This window comes from Loxodonta africana, chromosome X (genome assembly GCF_030014295.1).
Source record: "Loxodonta africana isolate mLoxAfr1 chromosome X, mLoxAfr1.hap2, whole genome shotgun sequence".
Classification (NCBI taxonomy): Eukaryota; Metazoa; Chordata; class Mammalia; order Proboscidea; family Elephantidae; genus Loxodonta; species Loxodonta africana.
The window spans coordinates 121,675,715-121,696,867 of NC_087369.1; the positions used below are offsets into that span (position 1 = coordinate 121,675,715).

Genomic DNA, 21,153 nt, shown 5'->3' on the forward strand with positions numbered 1-21,153 from the left:
CTTACATTAAGGGTGTAAATTTTCAAATACCATGTAAGCCCTGGCATTTTTATAGACAATTTTTTTGTCATGTTTTAAGTAATTGTAAAAGAGAATCTGTGGCGTAATATAAGGAACAGGGATATCCATTCCTAACAGTTAAAATTTTACATCATTTCTTTATTATCCTTCTGGTGTCAGCTCTTCGTACTTAATGCAACAAAACTGTATGGCTGTGGTGAAACATGCCACACACTGATGATTGCATTTCAAGTGCATCTCCAAAATGTAGCACTTTTCACCATAGAAGAATGTTGCTGTAGAGGATTATGTCTGGGCTTATCAGTTCTAGTTTTTGTTAAGAAACCCTGTCAACTAGACGGGAATGGGCAGAGTTAAAAGAAATGGTAACCACCAGACAGGCAAAAGAATTATTATGACATTGTATTTTGAGTGGACCTTGACTTGGTTTTAAAACATTCAGGATGAGTGAGAAGGCACATATCATTTTTTGTGCTTGTGTGGGAAAAGGGGGATTGTAAAAGGGGAGGTGCGTGAAGCCTTGACTACCGGTTGGTTCTCAGGAAAACCAATTTTAGTAAAGATGGGGGATTTGATTTTAAATTCCCTTAAAACCACCCTTGCCTGTATACACTAGTTTGAAAAGATCACTGCCTTGTCACACACAAAAAAAATGAGGCACATCACCCTACGGGGGTCTTCTGGACAAAGATAATACATGCCTGTTTTGCACCTTGCTTGGATCATAATATATCTAGTTCTAATTTTGGTTGAGAGTAAGCCATCTTCATCCTGTAAACTTGGTTGTATATAGGTTACAAAACAATCTTGGGATTTGGGAACCTAGGTTATAGAGTTTTTCAGAGGTTCTTGAATGGCGGCCTGTTTTCTGAACAAGAGTCCCTTAAAAATTTAGTATTGTGTCCGCGCTTCGTTTGTCTCTGGTTCCAGATCTGGGGCTCCCATTTACCAAAGTTATTCCTGCTTGGGTGTTTGTTTTTTCTGTCCTTTGAGGTAAAATTCTTTTTGTCTTCCCATGTGGCTAAAGTTGTAAGCAGAGCCATCCAAATTACCTACCTACCTCAGTAGCAGGCTTCGTTCTGGTTCAAATCCCTGCTGAGAATTTGCATTTCTAACAAGTCCCCAGGTGATGCTGATGATGCTGGTTAGGGACCCTGAGAACCACTAGTACAGCCAAAACCAAAACCAAACCCACTACCGTCGAGTCGATTCCAACTTATAGCGACCCAATAGGACAGAGCAGAACTGCCCCATAGAGTTTCCAAGGAGTGCCTGGCAGATTTGAACTGCCGACCTCTTGGTTAGCAGCCATAGCACTTAACCACTACACCACCAGGGTTTCCACTAGTACAGCAGTGGTTCTCAAATTTTATTATATGTAAGAATCACCTGGGGATCTTGTTAAACTACAAAATCTAATTCAGTATATCTGGGGTGGAAGTTCAAGTTCTCAGCAGGGATCCGCTGGAGTCAGTAGGCAGCAGTGTGGTGGATAAGAGTCTGGCTTCAGATCCTGGCTCTATACAGTGAATACCTGCCTCAGGGTTGTGCAAACTAAAATGAGTTGATACGTGTTAAGCACCGAGAACAGTGCCTAAGACATTGCAGGTACCCAATAGACAACTTTAGAAGTAGTTTTTCTAAAAGAACATCTTTGGAAGATTTTATTCAACAAGTGGGAATGAAGGAAAGGTGGACAGGAAGAAGTGGGGTAGTCTTTTCAGCAGCAACATATACATTCTATACACTCAAAGAAAGTTTTTTGGTATTGCAGTTCAGCTTCAGCTGGGTTTTTTTATCCGAACCAGAACAGTGCCTGTAGGATTTATTTGCATTTTTAATGCTGAAGTCCACTCAAAGAGCCCAAGCTCTTTTTTCACAGGGAGGAGCTGTGTGATGAGGCAGGCAGGATTACAGGCCGCTGCTCGACCCAGGGTGGCAACTGAAATGGTATGAGAATGAGGTCCACCTATCTCCCGCAGACTTCTTATAGCCACAGCCCAGGCTAAGTTTGAGAGAGGCCGTTCCCATACCTCAAATTTGTCTTCCTGAAAAGCAACCCAAGAATAGAGGTGTGATAGGTAATAATTTGGTAGCTGGCAATAAGTTGCTTCATTAGTTCTAGCCATTCAGTCTTACTGTCCTAAGTATCAAGTACTTGCAGGAAAAAAATAGCATATTTTGGAGTGCCTGGGTGGCACAATGGTTAAGTGCCCAAGCACAAGCCAAAAGGTTGGTGGTTCAAACCCACTGTGAGGTGCCTTGGAAGACAGGCCTGGCTATCTGCCTTGAAAGCCCTATGGAGCACTGCAACACATGGGGTTGCCATGAGTCGAAATCAACTTAATGGCAAGAGGTTTGGTTGTTTTTTTTTTTTAATAGCCTATTTTGGAAATAATGGTTGTAGCAAAAAGCCTCATTACGGAGTCTAATACCAAGATCAAGAGAAAAAACACAAATATTTTTAAAAGATCCATACATGTCCCCATGTAACAGAATCAGGCTCAAGACAAACCTGGTAACTTCGATATAAACCAAACCAAAAAAACCTCTGCCATGGAGTCAATTCCAACTTATATAGCCACCCTTTGGGGCAGAGCAGAAAGAACTGCGCCATTGGGTTTCCAAGGCTATAAATCTTTATGGAAGCAGACTGCCACATCTTTCTCCCATGGAGCAGCTGGTGGGTTTGAACCACTGACCTTTTGATTAACAGCTGAGCACTTTAACCACTGCACCACCAGAGCTCTTCTTGGATATAAAGTCAATTAAAAAAAAAAAACCTGTTGCCGACTCACGGCCAACTTAAAAATACCCAAAATAAACATCTGGATGAGTTGTACCATAAACCAGAAAAATCAGGAGAATATGTATCTGTCCAATTCCTGTTTTCTCCCATAGAGTATTAATTACTGTACCTTTCTAAGCAGGTAACCCTGCTTGCCCAAGATGTCCTGGTTGATGGCAATTACATCCTTATCCTGAAGCAGAGCTTTGGCTTGAGGGCTGATGTGTCGGAGGTCGTTAGACATGAGTAAGGGAGCTGCCATGATAGCCCAGAGGGCCATCTGAGTTACCTGCTGATCCCAGCTGAGGCCAAAGTTGCCAATCACTAACTGGGAAAAAGGAAATAATCCAAATAAGAGAAGATAAAACAGCCCCCTGCTGTAAGTACACCCACATAAAGGCTCCTCCCACAGACTTGAACAAGGAGGACTCAAGGTTCTTACCATATCTGGGTCATTCCAACCCCCTGGTCCAGCAACATCAACAATTGTGTCCTGGTTTGAAGATGACCAGTCCAAAATACCCTTTACACTTTGCCAGGAATCAAAGATATCACCAAAATTTCTCCAGTGATTGCAGTACTGTCGGATTTCCGTGTAATTGGGCTATGAAAACAGAGTTCTTCTGTTTACTTTCTAGTAACATCCTTGTAAGATGAAAACAGCCAAGTTCAAAGGAGACACTTGCATCCTTCTCTTTAGTTAACACATCTCCATCTAAATCTTTATTATAGTAGTCCCTCCTTATCCTCATTGCTTTCCAAGGTTTCAGTTACCTGTGGTCAACCTCGGTCCAAAAATATTAAATTAGTGTGATGAGACCCCGTGCCGTCCCACTCCATCCCGCGCAGGACCACATTCATATAAATTTTATTACAGTATATTGTTGTTCTATTTTATTATTAGTTATTGTCAATGTCTTACTGTGCCTAATTTATAAATTTTATCATAGGAGTCTTGGAATGTATCCCCCAGGGGGATAAGTGGGGACTACTGTATAATGGAATTTCATTGTGAGAAATATGCTTCAGAAGTAGGCGATATAACTTAAAATTCTTACTTAAAATGCTTTAACACTGTTCATGCTGGAAATTTATTAAAAGGTGTTGGGGTTACGGGTGATTTTTAAAAATTTACTGTGTTTGCATTACTTTTATAATCAGAAATAACAAATGATCTTAAGTAAAAGTAAAAGCTGCAAAATTCCATAGTACTCATCATCAAGCATATAAAACAATGTGAATCCTAGGCATATAATTTGTTAATGGAATGAATAAAAGTTTGTATCTGACGTTTAAGGTGTTAAGAGGTGAGATTTTTTGCAGAAATCAGAAGGAAATAATAGGGATTCACTCATTATTCAACAGTTTACCATATGGTAGGAATACAGTGATAAAGTCAGAAAAGGTCCCTCCTCTCATGGAGCTTACATTCTAGACAGACAGCCATGTCAACAATACTTCCATATAGAAAACCCAAAACCCAGTGCCGTTGAGTTGATTCCGACTCATAGCAACACTATAGGACAGAGTAGAACTGCCTGGCAGATTCGAACTGCTGACCCTTTGGTTAGCAGCCATAGCACTTAACCACTACGCCACCAGGGTTTCCATATAGTGCTAAGCAGTTTGAAGGAAATTAAACGGGACAACATGATAATGAATGGGTAGAAGGCTATTTTAAAGCAGAGAAAAGTCTTCTCATTCTTCAAATGTGGCACTTGGTAGGAGACTTCAATGACAGGAGCTGGCCAGTTAAAAATCTTGAGGGAAGGGCATTCCAAGCAGAACAAAAAGCCAGTTTAAGGACCCTGAGGCAGCAATAGGCTCGGGGTGTTTGAGAGACCCGGTGGAGAAAAGAAAACCTGTGTAGCAAGGGAAAGAGTGCTGGAAAATGAGGCAGGTAAGGGTCAGATCAAACTGGGCCAGGTAGGCTGTGGTATGGAGTTTGATTTTATTCCAAATGCAATGGGAAGCTAGTTGTGTTTTAAGCAGGGGAGTGATACGATTCCATTTATATTTTAACAAGATCACTCTGGCATTGGGTGAAATATGTATTTAGTGGTGGTGGGGGTGCAGGCAGAGTAGAAGTACATCAGACCGTTACAGTAGTCTGGGTGAGAGATGATAGTTACTTGGATGACCAGGACAGCAGTAGTAGAGATGGAAAGAAGCAGATTGATACTGATAGGACTGCTAGTAGATAGAATGTGAATGGTGACATAAAGGGAAAAATCAAAGATGATTTCCCAGTTGATGGTGGTTTAGACAGTTACGGCAGTGGGGTTGGTGAGAAGCGATTGGATTCTGGGGGAGATGGTAGAATGACAGTCTAAGTAAAGTTGGACTATGAAACCCACTGCTGTTAAGTCGATTCCGACTCATAGTGACCCTATAGGACAGAAGAAAACTGCCCTACAGGGTTTCCAAGGCTGTAAATCTTTATGGAAGTGGACTCACACATCTTTCTCCTGCAGAGTGGCTGGTGGGTTTGAACCAGTGATCTTTTGGTTAGCAGCTGAATGCTTAACCACTACGCCGCCAGGGCTCCTAAAGTTGGACTTGTAACCGTTCTTAAGACCTTTCTGATAGGTTCTTGAGTCCTGAAAATCTATCAGCAAGGCTCTGTTGGATTTGGGGCTCACTAGCTCACCTTATGAAAGGGCCACAGATAAAGGGGCCACTCACAGGAATACACAATGCTTCTGCCAGTCCTGTTTAGGGCCAAGGACATGTGCTTATAACCTGTATGAGAAAACAATGGGTGAAATAAGAGAAAGAAGGGAATTTCCAGCTGGGGCTGTATACTTTAAAAAGAGGCTGCCTGGAAGGTCAACGTTAAGATTTTAAACCAGCAGCAGAGTTGGGTGGATGCTTCATGCTTAAATGGTGTATAGTACCTTCCAGACTGCTGGGATTGTTCTGAGGAGGTAGTGCGGGAATGATGTGTATATTGAGAACAGAAGGCAAGGAATGAAGATGCTTTTCTGTGTGACTGGTTGACATCCTGGACTCTTTCCCCTCTTTTTTTTTTAGTGAGGGCACCAATATACAAGTGATGTTACAGAGATTTACAACTAGTAATTGTAACTGACTTAAAAAAAAATCAGTTGCTGTTGAGTTGATTCTGATTCATGACTACCCCATGTGTGTCAGAGTGGAACTGTGCTCCTTAGAGCTTTCAATGACTGATCTTTCAAAAGTAGATTGCCAGGCCTTTCTTCCAAGATGCCTGTGAGTGGATCTGAACCACCAATCTTTCAGTTAGCAGCCAAGCGCTTAACCATTTGTGCCACCCAGGGCCTCCTTAATTGACTTTTAGAAAAAAAAATTAAGGTGTACAATATTAGCCAGGGTTAGGCATGTGTGGATTTTACACGAATGAATGGAGAAAATGAAAGAAGAGAAGAGGTGGGAAGCACTATCACATAAAAAAAGATGGTAATTATTTCTAGTACTGTGATAGGGTGTTTAAAATCCAAAGACTAGTTCTTTGGATGCTTAGCTACTTTGGCAAATTTCTTCCCTTTACTCATGGCTAAATCTCTTGAATGAAACATACCATCTGCCAAATGTTTCACACTGTCACAGAAACAACCATCAAATTTTAGCAGATCTACTTCCCAGTCAGCAAAGGTCTTGGCATCAATGTCGTAGTATCCAAAACTCCCGGGGTAGCCTGCGCAGGTTTTCTGTCCTACATCTGCATAGATCCCTAGCTTCAGTCCTTTGCTATGGACCTGAAATTAGAGGAAAGAGAGTTACCACAATAGAAGGTCAATCATGAAGTGGCAAAAAGAGAGAACCACACCACACAGGGACAGAGACAAGTGTACTTCACCAGGGATCTGGTTCTTTTTTTTTTTCCACAAACCCCCAAAATCATACAGATGAGTTTACTGGGAGACACAGACCTAATTTCCTAATTCTGCTGAGCAAGTTTAAACTATGTATTTGAGTTACAGCACAAAACTGAGAAGAAAGCTATCAGCCACTCTAATGTTCCTCTGATGGGATCCTTTGAGGTGTGGAATCACCTTGCAAAAAGCAATTTAGCTTTGGTTCTTGGTTCTGTCCATCCATACCAACATCTAAGGCCAATGAGTAGGGGCTGACCAAACCAAGAGGGACCACCTGGGGTCCTGATGCTAAGACTTACAAGGCATGATGTAATCTATCATGGCCATGTGAGGAGGCCAATAAGAGGCCTGAACCCTGAGACTGCGGGGCTTCCTGGTTGGTTGGTAACCATGCACAGGAGAGAGTAGCGTGTCCCTCTTTGGCGCTGTGACTCCTCCCAGACCTCACTCTATGTGTCTCTTTGTATCCTTTATGGTTGTAATGAAGCGGTAGTCTTAAGTATCATAATGTACGCCGTGAATTCTGTGAGTCATTCCAGTGAATTAACAAACCCACAGGGGCAGTGAGAGCCAGTAGGGCCTGGTATCTGCCTATTTGGCGGTCTGAAAGAATGTTCCCTGCTAACGTGTGAGCTCTGACCCAGCTCTGGGTGGCTAGGGTCTGAGAAATGCTGCACAGGCAGCTGGTCTAAAAGACAGTGTTCATCTAATTAGTGAGCTCTGACCCAGCTCTGCATGGCTAGGGTTGGAGAGTGTGCCATGTGAGCAGCTGGTGATGAGGATGGAGAAGTAGGAAGGTAGGCACTTTGAGAACCGGATTCTTGCTGATCCTTACCATGCAGTTAGCAATGAAGGTGGGATTTGCCCACTCTGCCCCTTGCTTAGTGCAGATGCTAAGTGTTATTTTTACAGGGCGATTATAGATTTAGCTCCAGAATATTTTCCTTCTATCTTCTAAAATTCTAGTTATAGTATAATTCCAATAGCTGCTTAAAGCTTATATGGAAATATATGCACACATACATCAAGAACCAAGTTCCCTTTTGCTTCTTAGAGAATTCAGTGGTTTTGGCAAAAGGAGAACTTCTTCAAGATGAGAGCTATTGCAAAACAAGTATCTGCTGATGGAATGAAAATGCCACCTGATAAGCCTTCCAATTCAACGTTCAGATAAAAGCCTAAAAGCTGCTATTCCACTTTCTAAATGTCAGGAGGGCTATTTCTGAAAAAGCTTCTATACAGAAGAGTGCTTATAGGTCCCTGAGTGAAAACAGATTTGTCTATAAACTCACATAATTTGCTAGGTGGTGAATCCCACCAGGAAAGCGCTCAGGATCTGCCTGAAGTCTGCCTTTAGAATCTCTTGTGGGAGCCATCCAACAGTCATCAATGCAGAGGTACTGGTAACCTGCATCCTTCCAGCCATCTGATACCATGAGATCGGCCATCTGCATAAAGAGCTGCTCACTGAAAGACAAAGTCTAAGGATCATTACAATTTATTCAACAAACCCTTGGGTGCTTCCTACCTGTCAGGTACCCTGGGGTTTTACAACTTTTTTCTTTAATCCAGTAATAGTATGGTAGCGATCACAACCAACACAAGGTAAAAGAGATTTTTTTCACTGGGTCCTTTTTCTCCTCCCTCCCCTATCTCTTTAATACTTGAGCTAAAAAAGAACCCAAGCAACATTAACATGTCCAATTCACATAGGAATGAGAAATGGATGATGAAATTTAAAAGCTATTAGAACTAAGAAGAAAGCTCAGTAAGATGAAAAATTACAGTTAACATAATCAAAGCTTCCATGTTGTTAAATGCTGTCACATTTGTTCCGACTCTCACAGCAACCGTATATACCACAGAACAAAACACTGCCCAGTCCTGTGCCATGCTCACATATTGTTGCATGAGCCCGCTGTTGCAGCCACTGTGTCAATTCATCTCACTTGAGGGGCTTCCTCTTTTCCACTGACCCTGTACTTTACCAAGCATGATGTCCTTCTCCTTCCTGACAACATGTCCAAAGTATGTAAGATGCAGTCTTGCCATCCTTGCTTCTAAGAAACATTCTGATTGTACTTCTTCCAAGACAAAAGCTTCCATAGACGTCAAAAATAACCTTTTTGAAGCAAAAGATCCCATTCACCAGAGTCACAGAAAAACCTAAAATACCTAGAAATAAATCTTCAGCAGGAAGCTGACGTTGAAGAAAATTAAAACAAGCCCATGAGAGCCAAAGTACAACTTTGAGTATATTCCACCTGAATTTAGAGACCATCTTAAGGACAGATTTGATGCATTAAACACCAATGACCGAAGACCAGATGAGTTGTGGGATGACATCATAAAGGAAAAAAGCAAAAGGTCATTAAAAAGATAGAAAAGAGCTGAACAGAAGATTTCCAAGGGCAGCTTGAGAAGACAAAGTAAAGTATTATAATGAAATGTGCAAAGACTTGGAGTTAGAAAACCAAAAGGGAAGAACATGCTCGGCATTTCTCAAGCTGAAGGAACTGAAGAAAAAACTGAAGCCTCGAGTTGCAATTCTGAAAGACTCTATAGGCAAAATATGGAGCCCTGGTGGTGTAGTGGTTAAGAGCTCAGCTGCTGACCAAAAGGTTGGCAGTTCAAATCCACAAGCTGCTCCTTGGAAACCCTATGGGGCAGTTCTACTCTGTCCTATAGGGTTGCCATGAGTTGGAATCAACTCAATGGCACCTAACGACAACAATCAGCAAAATATTGAACAACACAGGGAGCATCAAAAGAAGATGGAATACAGAGTCACAGAACCAAAAAGAATTGGTCAATGTTCAGCCATTTCAGGAGGTAGCATATGATCACGAACCAATGGTATGATGCTTACCTGTGTTTTACTGACTATACAAAGGCATTCCACTGTGTGAATCATAACAAATTATGGATAATGTTGTGAAGAATGGGAATTCCAGAACATGTAATTGTGTTCATGCAGACCCTGTACATAGACTGTTATGGGTTGAATTGTCCCCCCAAAATGTGTGTCAACTTGGCTAGGCCATGATTTCCAGTACTGTGTGATTGTCTCCCATTTTGTCATCTGATTTGATTTTCCTACATGTTGTAAATCCTGCCTCTCTAATGTTAATAAAGCAGGATTAGAAGCAGTTATGGTAATGAGACAGGACTCAATCTACAAGATTAGGTTGTGTTTTTAAGTCAATCTTTTGAGATACAAAATAGAGAAGTAAACAGAGAGACCGGGGGCCTTATACCACCAATAAAGCAGGGGCAGGGGCAGAGCATGTCCTTTGGATCCAGGGTTCCTGCTCTGAAAAGCTCCTACACAGGGAAGATTGATGACAAGGACATTACCTCAGAGCCGACAGAGAGAGAAAGCCTTCCCCTGGTGCTGGACTTCTAACCTGATCTTGGATTTCTAGCCTCCTAGACTGTGAGTGAATAAATTTATCTGTGTTAAAGCCATCCACTTGTGGTATTTCTGTTATGGCAGGACCAGATAACTAAGATATAGGCCAAGAGGCAGTCATTTGAACAGAACAAGGGGATACAGCGTGGTTTAAAATCAGAAAAAGTTTTCATCAGGGTTGTATCCTTTCACCATACTTATTCAATCTGTATGCTGAGCAAATAATCCGAGAAGCTGGACTATATGAAGAAGAATGGGGCATCAGGATTAGAGGAAGACTAACTAACAACCTGCGATACGCAGATGATACAACCTTGCTTGCTGAAAGTGAAGGAGTTGAAGCACTTACTGATGAAGATCAAAGACCACTGCCTTCAGTATCGATTACACCTCAACATAAAGAAAACAAAAACCCTCACAACTGGACCAATAAACAACATCATGATAAATGGAGAAAAGACTGACGTTGTCAAGGATTTCATTTTACTTGGATTCACAATCAACACCCATGGAAGCAGCAGTCAAGAAATCGAATGACACATTGCATTGAGCAAATCTGCAGCAAAAGACCTCTAAACTGTTAAAAAGCAAAGATGTCACTTTGAGGTGTGCCTGATCCAAGCCATGTTATTTTCAATCGCTTCATATGCATGTGAAAGCTGAACAATGAACAAGGAAGACTGAAGAAGAATTGATGCCTTTGAATTATGGCGTTGGCAAACAACATTGAATATAATATGGACTACCAGAATCTTGGAAGAAGTACAGCCAGAATGCTCCTTGGAAATGAGGATGCCGAGACATTCTCTCAATTACTTTGGGAATGTTACAAGTGGGATCAGTCCCTGGAGAAGGTCATCATGCTTGGCAGGGGGTCATCGAAAAAGGGGAAGACCCTCAAGAAGATGGATTGACCCAGGGGCTGCAACAATGGGCTCAAACATAGCAATGATTGTGAGGATGGTGCAGGATCGGGCAGTGTTTCGTTCTGTTGTACACAGGGTCGCTGTGGGTCAGAACCAACTGGACGGCACCTAACGAGAACACATGCAAGACCCAAATGAATAAAACTGATGCTCCTAAATGATTTGAATAAAGAGAGACATTATTTTATTCTTTAGATAAAAAAAAACTCAATAGTATAAAGAAGCTAATTATTCCTAAAAACCTTTATACATTTAATAAAACCCTGAACAAGTCCCAAAGGAATTTTTTAAGGAACTTGACAAAATGATTCAAAAAGGTCACCTAAAAGATTAAACATATCGCTAATTGCTGAGCCTCTCTGATGTTAAATTTCAATCTGCCCAGGCTGCTGCTTAGTGTATGTGGACTCTGGAAGGTAAGAGTTGTTATTCCAATTTACCGACAAGGAATGAGGATCAGACCGGTTCGATACCTGTCTCATCCAGCTTCAACCCTCCTCTTGGATAGGTAAAGTTCCTTCAGGTCAACACTCAAAGGCGAGGTGGGGGAAGGGAAGAGAAGGTCAGGAGGGATCTCAGAAACCATGTGGTTTAACACTTTTGAGTTACAGGTAAGAAAACCACGACCCAGAAGTGGGAAAAAACGGCACGGGTCTTGGTCCCTCATCTTTCCTACGCACCACAACTATGCTCACTGGTAGCACGAGGCACAGGCAGAGCAAAGCTCACAAGAAGGGTCTGAATGGAGTTCCATGGTAATGGAGGAAATAAGCTGGGTGACTAGGCAGGAAGAGAAAAGGGAGAAGTAGGCGCTGCTTGCCTGACTCCCATCCCAGAAGGGGTCACGCGGAGAAAGTTTAGGGCTAGTCCCCACCCGGTACAGTTTGCTGAGGATAAAAAAGCAGCAGCAGTAGCGGAGCTCTTCCTCTGGCTCAAATGCCTCCGCTGAGACCCTCCATCCCTCAAAACACACCCAGACAAACACACGGAAAAGCGAAGGAAGGGGTGCGCCCAGTATCTCTGATACCTGATACAGGAATCCGGCTCTTCGGTGCAGTCAACGTTGCACATGAAGCGCTCCCAGTGCAGCCAGCCCATGGTAGGTGTCATCGCCAAGCCATTGTCCAAAGCCTTAGTCCCAGGGACGCTCCAGAGAACTAGGGCTAGAACACTAAGCGCAAGCACACAGCCCAGCCGCTGGCCTAGCTTCATTAGCTTCCCTGTCACCATGATCACCCAGTACTGATTACCGCGGATAACCTGGACTTTTAAGTTTAACCCCAAAGGCGGACCAATCACCAAGGACTTATTAAATAATGACGTTATTGTTTCTCAGGCAACTGGGAAGGTTATCCCCAGAGGCGGACCAATGATCAGTCACGTAAGACGCAGCGGAACCAATCGCACTTTTTTTTTTTAAATATCCGCCCGCCCTATTTCTGTACCAGAAGGAAGTGCGGCACCTTAGTGATCTCGAGTTGAAGCTGTGCGTTGCTCACGTGACCGAGATCTCACATGACGTAGGAGCTCACGTGATCTATCGCTTACGTGAGCAGAAGTAGTTCTGGTCGTCGTCTACCGTCTCGCTATAGCCGTTTGAGGGAAGAAGGAGGAAAATTACTCGATATCATTAGAGGTTGGTGTGTGGGTGGGAACTGGGGACCCGGGGGTGGTGATGATGGAGACCAAAGCGGGGTCCGGAGGCCGTTTCCGCCTTTTTAATTCCCTTCCTACCCCTCCCCCCCTCCCCCCATCTCAGTGCCGGGAAGCCGCCTTTGCTGCGCCTGGTGGGGAAATGGTGGACGTTCGTGACTGTGTGTTTGTGTATCTATCTGCCTAGGCGGGTAGTAGAGGACCCCTAGGAGAAACCGCAAGGTGAAAAATGTTTGAAAACTACGGCCTTGAATTAGGAAAAACAGATATCGAGACTAGTGGTATGAGTGCTGGTTCACCCAATTCAAGCACTCAACCTTCACTGTCTGATTGTCTGTAGGGGGAGGCACCAAGTGAATTATATCCGTAGAGCCAAATCTAGGCAAATGCTGCGTGCCTGACAGACAGGTGCCCAATAAATGTTTTTACAGAATTGTATATTTAAATAACGTTTATTTTTCCGCATATAATAGTCTATGTGCTCATTCGCTAACATTTGAAAAATAATAGTATACTGTAAATTTCTTTTAAAAATACACGTAATTCACCACCTGGAGATAACCAGTCAACATTATGGTGTATTTTTCTTCCCAAGAAGAAAATACACTTATTTCACATGTCATTACAATTTTTTAAAAGTGTATGTATAACTCACATATAAATACACAAATTCTTAACTCTCAAATGGAATCCTGGTTCCCACTTCAGGTATCAGTGTCCTGGTGGTCTTCTCAGGAGATGCAGTAATGAAGCAGAACCTCGCTGTCACTACAGAGGGGTTGTTAAGGCATAGAGTTCTTCAGAGACATTAAATGGGACGGGACATCCCAGGGATAAGGCAGGCAAAAAACCAGACCTTAAATCGTCCACTGAGACCTAAGGATGGTTTATAGGAAGACTTATCACCACAGATGCAGTGTGTCAGGCACATAATAGGCAATTAGTACATGTTTATTGAATTTAATCCTCAATATAGTTTTATGGCAGTTACTACACTTTGTACTTTCCTTCCAAGAGGCCCATTGTTCCCAGACCACGTCAGACCATGCACATACAAACCTAGAAAATTTTATAAAATCTGCTATACCAAATGCTAGAAAAGCAAACATTTTATTTATTTTATATTTTTGCTGAAAGTACTAATTCTCTCTGTAGAAAATTAACAATGTACAAAAAAAAAATCCATAAAACTAGAATTTAGAGTAACCCCTATTAACATTTGACGCATTCCCTACGCATATATTTTTTAACTTTTTATACCAGTTACAGTGATTTTAAAGAATTAATATAGACGTATATAGGGTAAAAGGTGAAAGGGGTGACAATCCCCTTTCACTCCTCCTACCTTCCAGTTCTTAAAAACAAGTTTGTATCTTACGCTTTCAGATCTTTTTCTATGCATTTACATACATGCATACTTAATGTTTTAATGTAAGATCATACTGTGCATATTCTTTCATTTAATATATTTTGGAAACCTTTCTAGTTTAGGACAGATGCATCTCTTTTTTAAAACTGCTGTATAGCATTCCATTTTGAGAATAAAGTTCATTCATTCAACCATCCCCCTATTGAGGAATATTTATTTTATTTAAGTTTCTAATTTTCTGCCATTACTAACTGCTGCAGTAAACATTTGCGCTTGTTGGCAAATTCCTAGAAGAATCATCACAGGGTCAAACAGTATGTGAATATATATTTTTTACATAGTTGAAGTTATAAGGTAGCTTCTATCTTGGGGCCCACTTAAGATTATAGCATAAGTAATTTCTCATGTTATTGAATATTTTCATAGCTTTTTTTGAATGTATACTATTCCATGTTTATTATTAAATACCTATCAGAGACTACATAGCTCCATAAATTTTTATCTAAATTTCAGATCATCTCCTTAGGGCACATAACCTGAAGTGGATTTATTGTCAGAAGTTGTGATAACATATTACTGAATTGCTTTCCAGAAATACTTTATCAATTTTCACTCCTTTAGTTTTTTTTTTTTAGTAGTGTATTAATTTGTGAATCCCAGTTGCACTGACATATTCTCACTGTTTATAGTTTTCTACTATCTTGATGGGTGAAAATGGTGATTAATTCTGGTTGTAACTGGTATTTCTGATGATTGGTGAGGTTTGAAAATTGCTTCCAATGCTTATTAGCTATTTATATTTCCCAGACTCCTTCTCTCCTTTAACACTCCCACCCACCACCACCCCCCCAAAAAAAAATCTAATCTGTCATCAAGTCCAGGAGATTCCACTTCTTTGATATGCTTAGATCCTATCTTTACTCTCCCTTTACTGTGTTGCCTTAAGTGAAACCCTTAATACATGTCTAGATTCTACCTGATCTGGCTAGTTTCACCCCAGCCCCCTTCTGTTTGAGTGCCACACTGTTGCCACGGTGATCTGTCTGAAAGGGTTCTGATAACGTCACTCCCCTCACGCCTCTGTTTAAATCCCTTAAAAGGCCTTTAGCATTTGTATATCATATAAAGCCTTCCGGATCTGGTTTCTACCTTGCCAGCCTTGTCTCTTGCCTTGCCCCGTCCTATTCTATGCTCCATCATATATATTTTTTATTTGTTTATATATCCTTGAACTGGTTTGTCTGTTTAATTTAACCAGTCTGTCTCCAGCCAATACAATTGACCAACCAGTCCCTCCCTGATACCACCTTTATACCCTCCGTGAGTTCTGTTGCGGCAGGCATAATGTATTTCCTTACTAGTATCTTAGATGAAGACATGCAGTCCTCCTATAGGACCATAAGCCCCGGGGGCTTATTGGTACTTGTATACCAGAGCCAAGTGCTCAATCTGCAACTAAAAAATGTTTGTAAAGTGAGTGGCTGTATTCCCCTTAATATCTTTTTTACAATTATCTTTTAAGTCTTAATATTTCTCTGAGTTTATCAATTTACATGAGTTTTTTATAGTAAGGTTATTTATGTGTTATTTATATATTTGCTGCAGGATCATCTTCCACTGATTTTGTTGCTGTTAATGTTTTATGCCCTTTTTCCCTCTGATGTTAATACATGCTCAGTGCAGAAAATTTTGGATATACAGAAAGGCCCAAAGGAAAAAAATTCCTGAAAACAAAAAACATAAGCCTACTGCCCAGAATTTTAACCACCTTTAATGGTACCTAGGCATTCAATAAATGACTGTGGAATGAATGATGAGTTAAAATTTTGGTGCTGTCTTTTTGCTTATACCAACGTTTTACAAAAAGGTATCGGTGTAATTAAGTTTTGTATTAATAGTTTGCTTTTTTTACTTACCATATCGTGAATGTTTTTCCATGACAGTAGTCTTGTAATTTTTTTTCAGCCACACTGAAATTGCACTGAGCCTAGCTTGCCACCGAGATCCCAACAGTCACCATGATGCTGAGCACAGAAGGCAGGGAGGGGTTCGTGGTGAAGGTCAGGGGCCTACCCTGGTCCTGCTCAGCCGATGAGGTGATGCGCTTCTTCTCTGATTGCAAAATCCAAAATGGCACATCAGGTATCCGTTTTATCTACACCAGAGAAGGCAGACCAAGCGGTGAAGCATTTGTCGAACTTGAATCCGAAGATGAAGTGAAACTGGCTTTGAAGAAGGACAGAGAAACCATGGGACACAGATACGTGGAAGTATTCAAGTCCAACAGCGTTGAAATGGATTGGGTGTTGAAGCATACAGGTCCGAATAGCCCTGATACTGCCAATGATGGCTTCGTCCGGCTTAGAGGACTCCCATTTGGCTGTAGCAAGGAAGAAATTGTTCAGTTCTTTTCAGGGTTGGAAATTGTGCCAAATGGGATGACACTGCCGGTGGACTTTCAGGGGCGGAGCACAGGGGAGGCCTTTGTGCAGTTTGCTTCGCAGGAGATAGCTGAAAAGGCCTTAAAGAAACACAAGGAAAGAATAGGGCACAGGTACATTGAAATCTTCAAGAGTAGCCGAGCTGAAGTCCGAACCCACTATGATCCTCCTCGAAAGCTCATGGCTATGCAGCGGCCAGGTCCCTATGATAGGCCAGGGGCCGGCAGAGGGTATAATAGCATTGGCAGAGGAGCTGGGTTTGAAAGGATGAGGCGGGGTGCCTATGGTGGAGGGTATGGAGGGTATGATGACTATGGTGGATATAATGATGGGTATGGCTTTGGGTCTGATAGATTTGGAAGAGACCTCAATTACTGTTTTTCAGGAATGTCTGATCATAGATATGGAGATGGTGGGTCCAGTTTCCAGAGCACCACAGGGCACTGTGTACACATGAGGGGGTTACCTTACAGAGCCACTGAGAATGATATTTACAATTTTTTCTCCCCTCTTAACCCTATGAGAGTACACATTGAAATTGGACCTGATGGCAGAGTTACTGGTGAGGCAGATGTTGAATTTGCTACTCATGAAGATGCTGTGGCAGCTATGGCAAAAGACAAAGCTAATATGCAACACAGATATGTGGAGCTCTTCTTGAATTCTACTGCAGGAACAAGTGGGGGGGCGTATGATCACAGCTATGTAGAACTCTTTTTGAATTCTACAGCAGGGGCAAGTGGTGGTGCTTATGGGAGCCAGATGATGGGAGGCATGGGCTTATCCAACCAGTCTAGTTACGGAGGGCCTGCTAGCCAGCAGCTGAGTGGTGGTTATGGAGGTGGCTATGGTGGTCAGAGCAGTATGAGTGGATATGACCAAGTTCTGCAGGAAAACTCCAGCGACTATCAGTCTAATCTCGCTTAGGTAGAGAAGGAGCACTGAACAGCTCTTACGGAAATAAAAGCTGTGCATTTATGGGAGTTGACTAGAATGGGAGGAGGGATGTCTAGCATATCCAGTATGGTTGGTAAATGGGAAATATAATTGATTCTGATCACTCTCGGTCAACTTCTTCCTTTCTTTTTCCTTCCTTCCTTCCTTCCTTTTTTAAGAAAATAAGAAATTAAGTTTAACAGTTTTGCATTACAGGCTTGTGATTCATGCTTACTGTAATTGGAATTCGGGATTGTTTTAAAACTTCAAGCTCAGTAATTTTGAACACTGAAACATTCATCTAGGATGTAATAACAAATTTCAGTATTGACCATAACTGTTAAACAATTTTCAGCTTTCCTAAAGTTAGTTACGTTGTAGGAGTGTATCTAAGCAGTAAGCGTATTTAGGTTAAAGCAGTTTCACTTATGTTAAATGTTGCTCTTATACCACAATACATTGAAAACTTTGGATGCATGTTGAGAAACATGCTTTTCTGTAAAATTCAAATATAGGAGCTGTGTCTACGATTCAAAGTGAAAACATTTGGCATGTTTGTTAATTCTAGCTTTTTGGTTTAATATCCTGTAAGGCACGTGAGTGTACACTTTTTTTTTTTTTTTTTTTTAAGGATCTGGGAAAATTTCGAGATGTAATACCAATACTTTAGGAGTTTGGTCGTGTTGTTTGTATGGCATTCTAAGGCTTTGATTTAAATCTTTCCTTGTATTGTGATTTCCATTTAGATGTATTGTACTAAGTGAAACTTGTTAAATAAATCTTCCTTTTAAAAACTGGAAAATAATTTTGTATAGTCTGATTATTATTATGTTCTACCATATGGGCACCATGTAATACACTTTACAATCCCCTGCTATTGAAATTTAAATTGTTTTAAATTTTTTAATTATAAAAAATACATGAGCAACCTTATATATAATACATCTTTGCACATATTATTTTAAAGATTTGCAAAAAGTGGAATTGCTGAAATGAAGGTATATATGTTTTTGAGGCTTTTGATTTGTATTACCAGACAGTGGTACTTTGTGTTTTCACCAAGAGTGTGTGTTTTACTTTTTACTTTCCTCCCCATACCCTCCTCTGCGATACACGTTATTCTCTTTGATCTTTGCCAGTTTGTTAGTTGAAAAACAGTATCCCATTGCTATTTTAATTTGATTAATACTGAGGTTGATTATTTTTGTTTCTAAACATCACCCTGACTGCAGACTGACTGTGTTACTCTGTAGACTTTGCAGTATATCAGGACAGCATTCTTGAAGCTCCAAAGAAGTAAAAGCGATTTCTTTGCCTTTCATTTAACCACAAACTAGATCCAAGGTACCAGTAGGTTTTATAAAATAAGTGGGCTTGTGTTATTATTGAAATTGTTCAGTCTCTTTCATGAATTTATTAATAGAGCCTACAAACACCCTTTACTTTTAGGTTTTTCAGGGCATCTAAAGCTTGTTTTAAGCCAGTGGGTCTCAAACTTGAGCATGCATCAGGATCACATGCAGGGCTTGGAAAAACATTGATTGCTGGGCCCCATTCCTAGAGTTTCTGATTCAGTAGTTCTGGGGTGGGGCCTGAGAATTTGCTAATACTGCTGCTCTTATGACCAGGCTTTGAGAGCCATCAGAGCGCTGCAGTGGCTTAAAAAAAAAAAAAAGGCCACTATAAACCCACTCTTTCCCCAAAACTGCATCTTTGAGGAGCTGCTTCTTTAATGATCCCTGATTGCTTCCCCTTTGTTCCCCTAACACATAGTTTAAACTTACTAAAGTACAAGTAACACATGATTATTTACAACATCTTGCACCTGCTGTGAGGACTCTGAACCCCTGTGGCATCAGGGGTTATCTCACATTTTTGTCCTGATCACAGTGCCTTTAACAATTCACCACTCAATGGCCTGCAGGTCTGTATGTCCTCAAGCCAGTGGTACCAGCTGTACTAGAATTTCTACAGACCTCATAAATCTGACCAGCCTGGAATTGAACTGTTAACTTTGGGTTGTTTAGGCCTTTGAACCTGGCGAAATGCCCTAAGACATGAGTGAGATACCAAATTGGTATTACCTTGACTCCATTTCATTCAGGTACTCTCTTCATTGAGAACCATTCTCAGAAAATGCAGTGGGAGGTGATTTAAGATTCTTTGATGACTTCTGTTTTCTATCATAGATGTCAAAAGACTAAGAAATCCATTTTGACTCCTATTCCCTACTAAGTCAGTCATTACCTTGCCCTCTTAAGCCTTTCAAGAAGCTTCTCTTAGAGGATTCAGGAGTAGGTGTTTTGCTTCCCAGGCTGCTCAATTCATTTTCCAGAATGTTCTCTAGGTACGACTGAAGATTCTCCAGTTAGCCACTAGATGTCATCACATCCCAGGAAAGGACACGCTGAACCCTGAGACACTTGTTTCCTCTTTGCTGCATGAGAAAACTTACAAGGACTTAGGGAAGCAGTCAAAAGAGACCCTAGAGAAGGTCAGTGGACAGACTAGGGGTGTGCAAAGGGAGAGCAGTACCTGCCACGGCAGCAGCACAGATGTTTGTGCGTGTGCATGTGTGCACACACCCACACACCCCACCAGTGATCTCTCTCCTCAAATTTAACTCCACCCAGAAGAGCTGCTGGGCAGTAAAGTGGGCAACCCACCCACACCCCCCCCAACCACAAGTCCGGGTTCATTTTAGACTGTGGACGTGAGCTACCTGGCAGGATCAGGCGGAAAGTTCGTAGTCATGATAATCTTGGCCTTACGGGGTCCCTACTGATGCCTTGTGCCAGTGGTTCTCAGAGTGTGGTCCCTGGTCCAGCAGCATCGGTATCACCTGGGGCCTTGTCAGAGATGGACATTCTCAGGTCCTACCCCAGACCCACTGAATCAGACACTCTGGGGAGGGGCCCAGCAACCTGTGCTCTAACAGGACCTCCAGGTGATTCTGGAGTGTTTGAGAAACACTGGCTTATGCGTGGATTCTTTGATTCAACCATTCATTTCTTCATGCATTCGTTCATTTATCCAGCAATAAAGGGGATAACTAAAGTGGGGACAATCCTATCTGTAAACATGGCGTATCTTCCCTGTCTCTGTCCCCAAGCAAACTGACAGGGAAATACATTGCAAAATCTTTGACAAATCAAGGTCCTTTTCCATCAGGGAGAATTCCTAGTGTTGTCAGCAAAAATGAGGATTCCTCCAAGATGGGCCCCAAGGGCTATTGCAAAGTAGCTAGCTGCTGATGGATGGAGTTTCTCTTGTTGTGTCTGGTGCCAACTGGGGAGAGTCACAAGAGTCATTTCACAACCTGCACCCAGACTGACCAAAATTCAGTCTCGTGAAGGCAAAACTGCCTTGTTCATGAAGTCGCCAGGTTAGTGCGGGGCTGGATCTCACCAGGGAGGTGAGGGGTCAGAGGGTGCCTGAAGCCTGTACATGGAAGCCCTCCAGGAGTGATTAGCACAGATAGATACTCAGAACACACATCCCTCCAGCCACCTATTAGAGGCTTCTGAAAGAAGAGATGGGTACTGAGAGTCAAAATCTAAGAAGTGCCGAAATTTATTCAGTAATCGGTTTCTGAACCACTTACCTAATCTAATGCTTTCTCTGGAGTCCCTGGGTGGTGCAAAGGTTAATGTGCTCACCTGTTAATCGAAAGGTTGGAGATTTGAGTCCACCCAGAGGCACCTGGGAAGAAAGGCCTGGCCATCTACATCCAAAAAATCAACTATTGAA

At 41.8% G+C, this 21,153-nt stretch overlaps 2 protein-coding genes across 2 annotated transcripts; one reads left to right on the top strand and one right to left on the bottom strand.

Annotated features, from left to right (window-relative positions):
- Positions 1-1,653: 1,653 nt before the first annotated feature.
- On the bottom strand, positions 1,654-12,431 carry GLA (galactosidase alpha). The gene is made up of 7 exons (XM_010601382.3): positions 12,032-12,431; positions 7,959-8,133; positions 6,369-6,546; positions 5,460-5,551; positions 3,252-3,413; positions 2,940-3,137; positions 1,654-2,069 (listed from the first exon to the last, which is right to left on the bottom strand). Exons 1-7 carry the CDS (start codon positions 12,232-12,234, stop codon positions 1,803-1,805), a joined length of 1,275 nt encoding a protein of 424 aa, XP_010599684.1. The 5' UTR covers positions 12,235-12,431; the 3' UTR covers positions 1,654-1,802.
- HNRNPH2 (heterogeneous nuclear ribonucleoprotein H2) lies at positions 12,295-20,389 on the top strand. Its single transcript, XM_010601381.3, has 2 exons — positions 12,295-12,640; positions 15,992-20,389. The coding sequence occupies exon 2, from the start codon at positions 16,045-16,047 to the stop codon at positions 17,392-17,394; it is 1,350 nt and encodes a 449-aa protein (XP_010599683.1). The 5' UTR covers positions 12,295-12,640; positions 15,992-16,044; the 3' UTR covers positions 17,395-20,389.
- The last annotated feature ends 764 nt before the right edge of the window (positions 20,390-21,153 follow it).

What these genes read in the sequence shown, in the direction of transcription:
- GLA (XM_010601382.3), bottom strand. Translation starts at nt 12,234, where the DNA reads ATGGTGACAGGGAAGCTAATGAAGCTAGGCCAGCGGCTGGGCTGTGTG. An exon ending in TTCACCACCTAGCAAATTAT is followed by an intron (nt 6,547 to 7,958) that starts GTGAGTTTATAG and finishes CTCTAATTTCAG; the next exon opens with GTCCATAGCAAAGGACTGAA. An exon ending in ATCTGTGGCCCTTTCATAAG is followed by an intron (nt 3,414 to 5,459) that starts GTGAGCTAGTGA and finishes CTGTTTTCATAG; the next exon opens with CCCAATTACACGGAAATCCG.
- HNRNPH2 (XM_010601381.3), top strand. Translation starts at nt 16,045, where the DNA reads ATGATGCTGAGCACAGAAGGCAGGGAGGGGTTCGTGGTGAAGGTCAGG.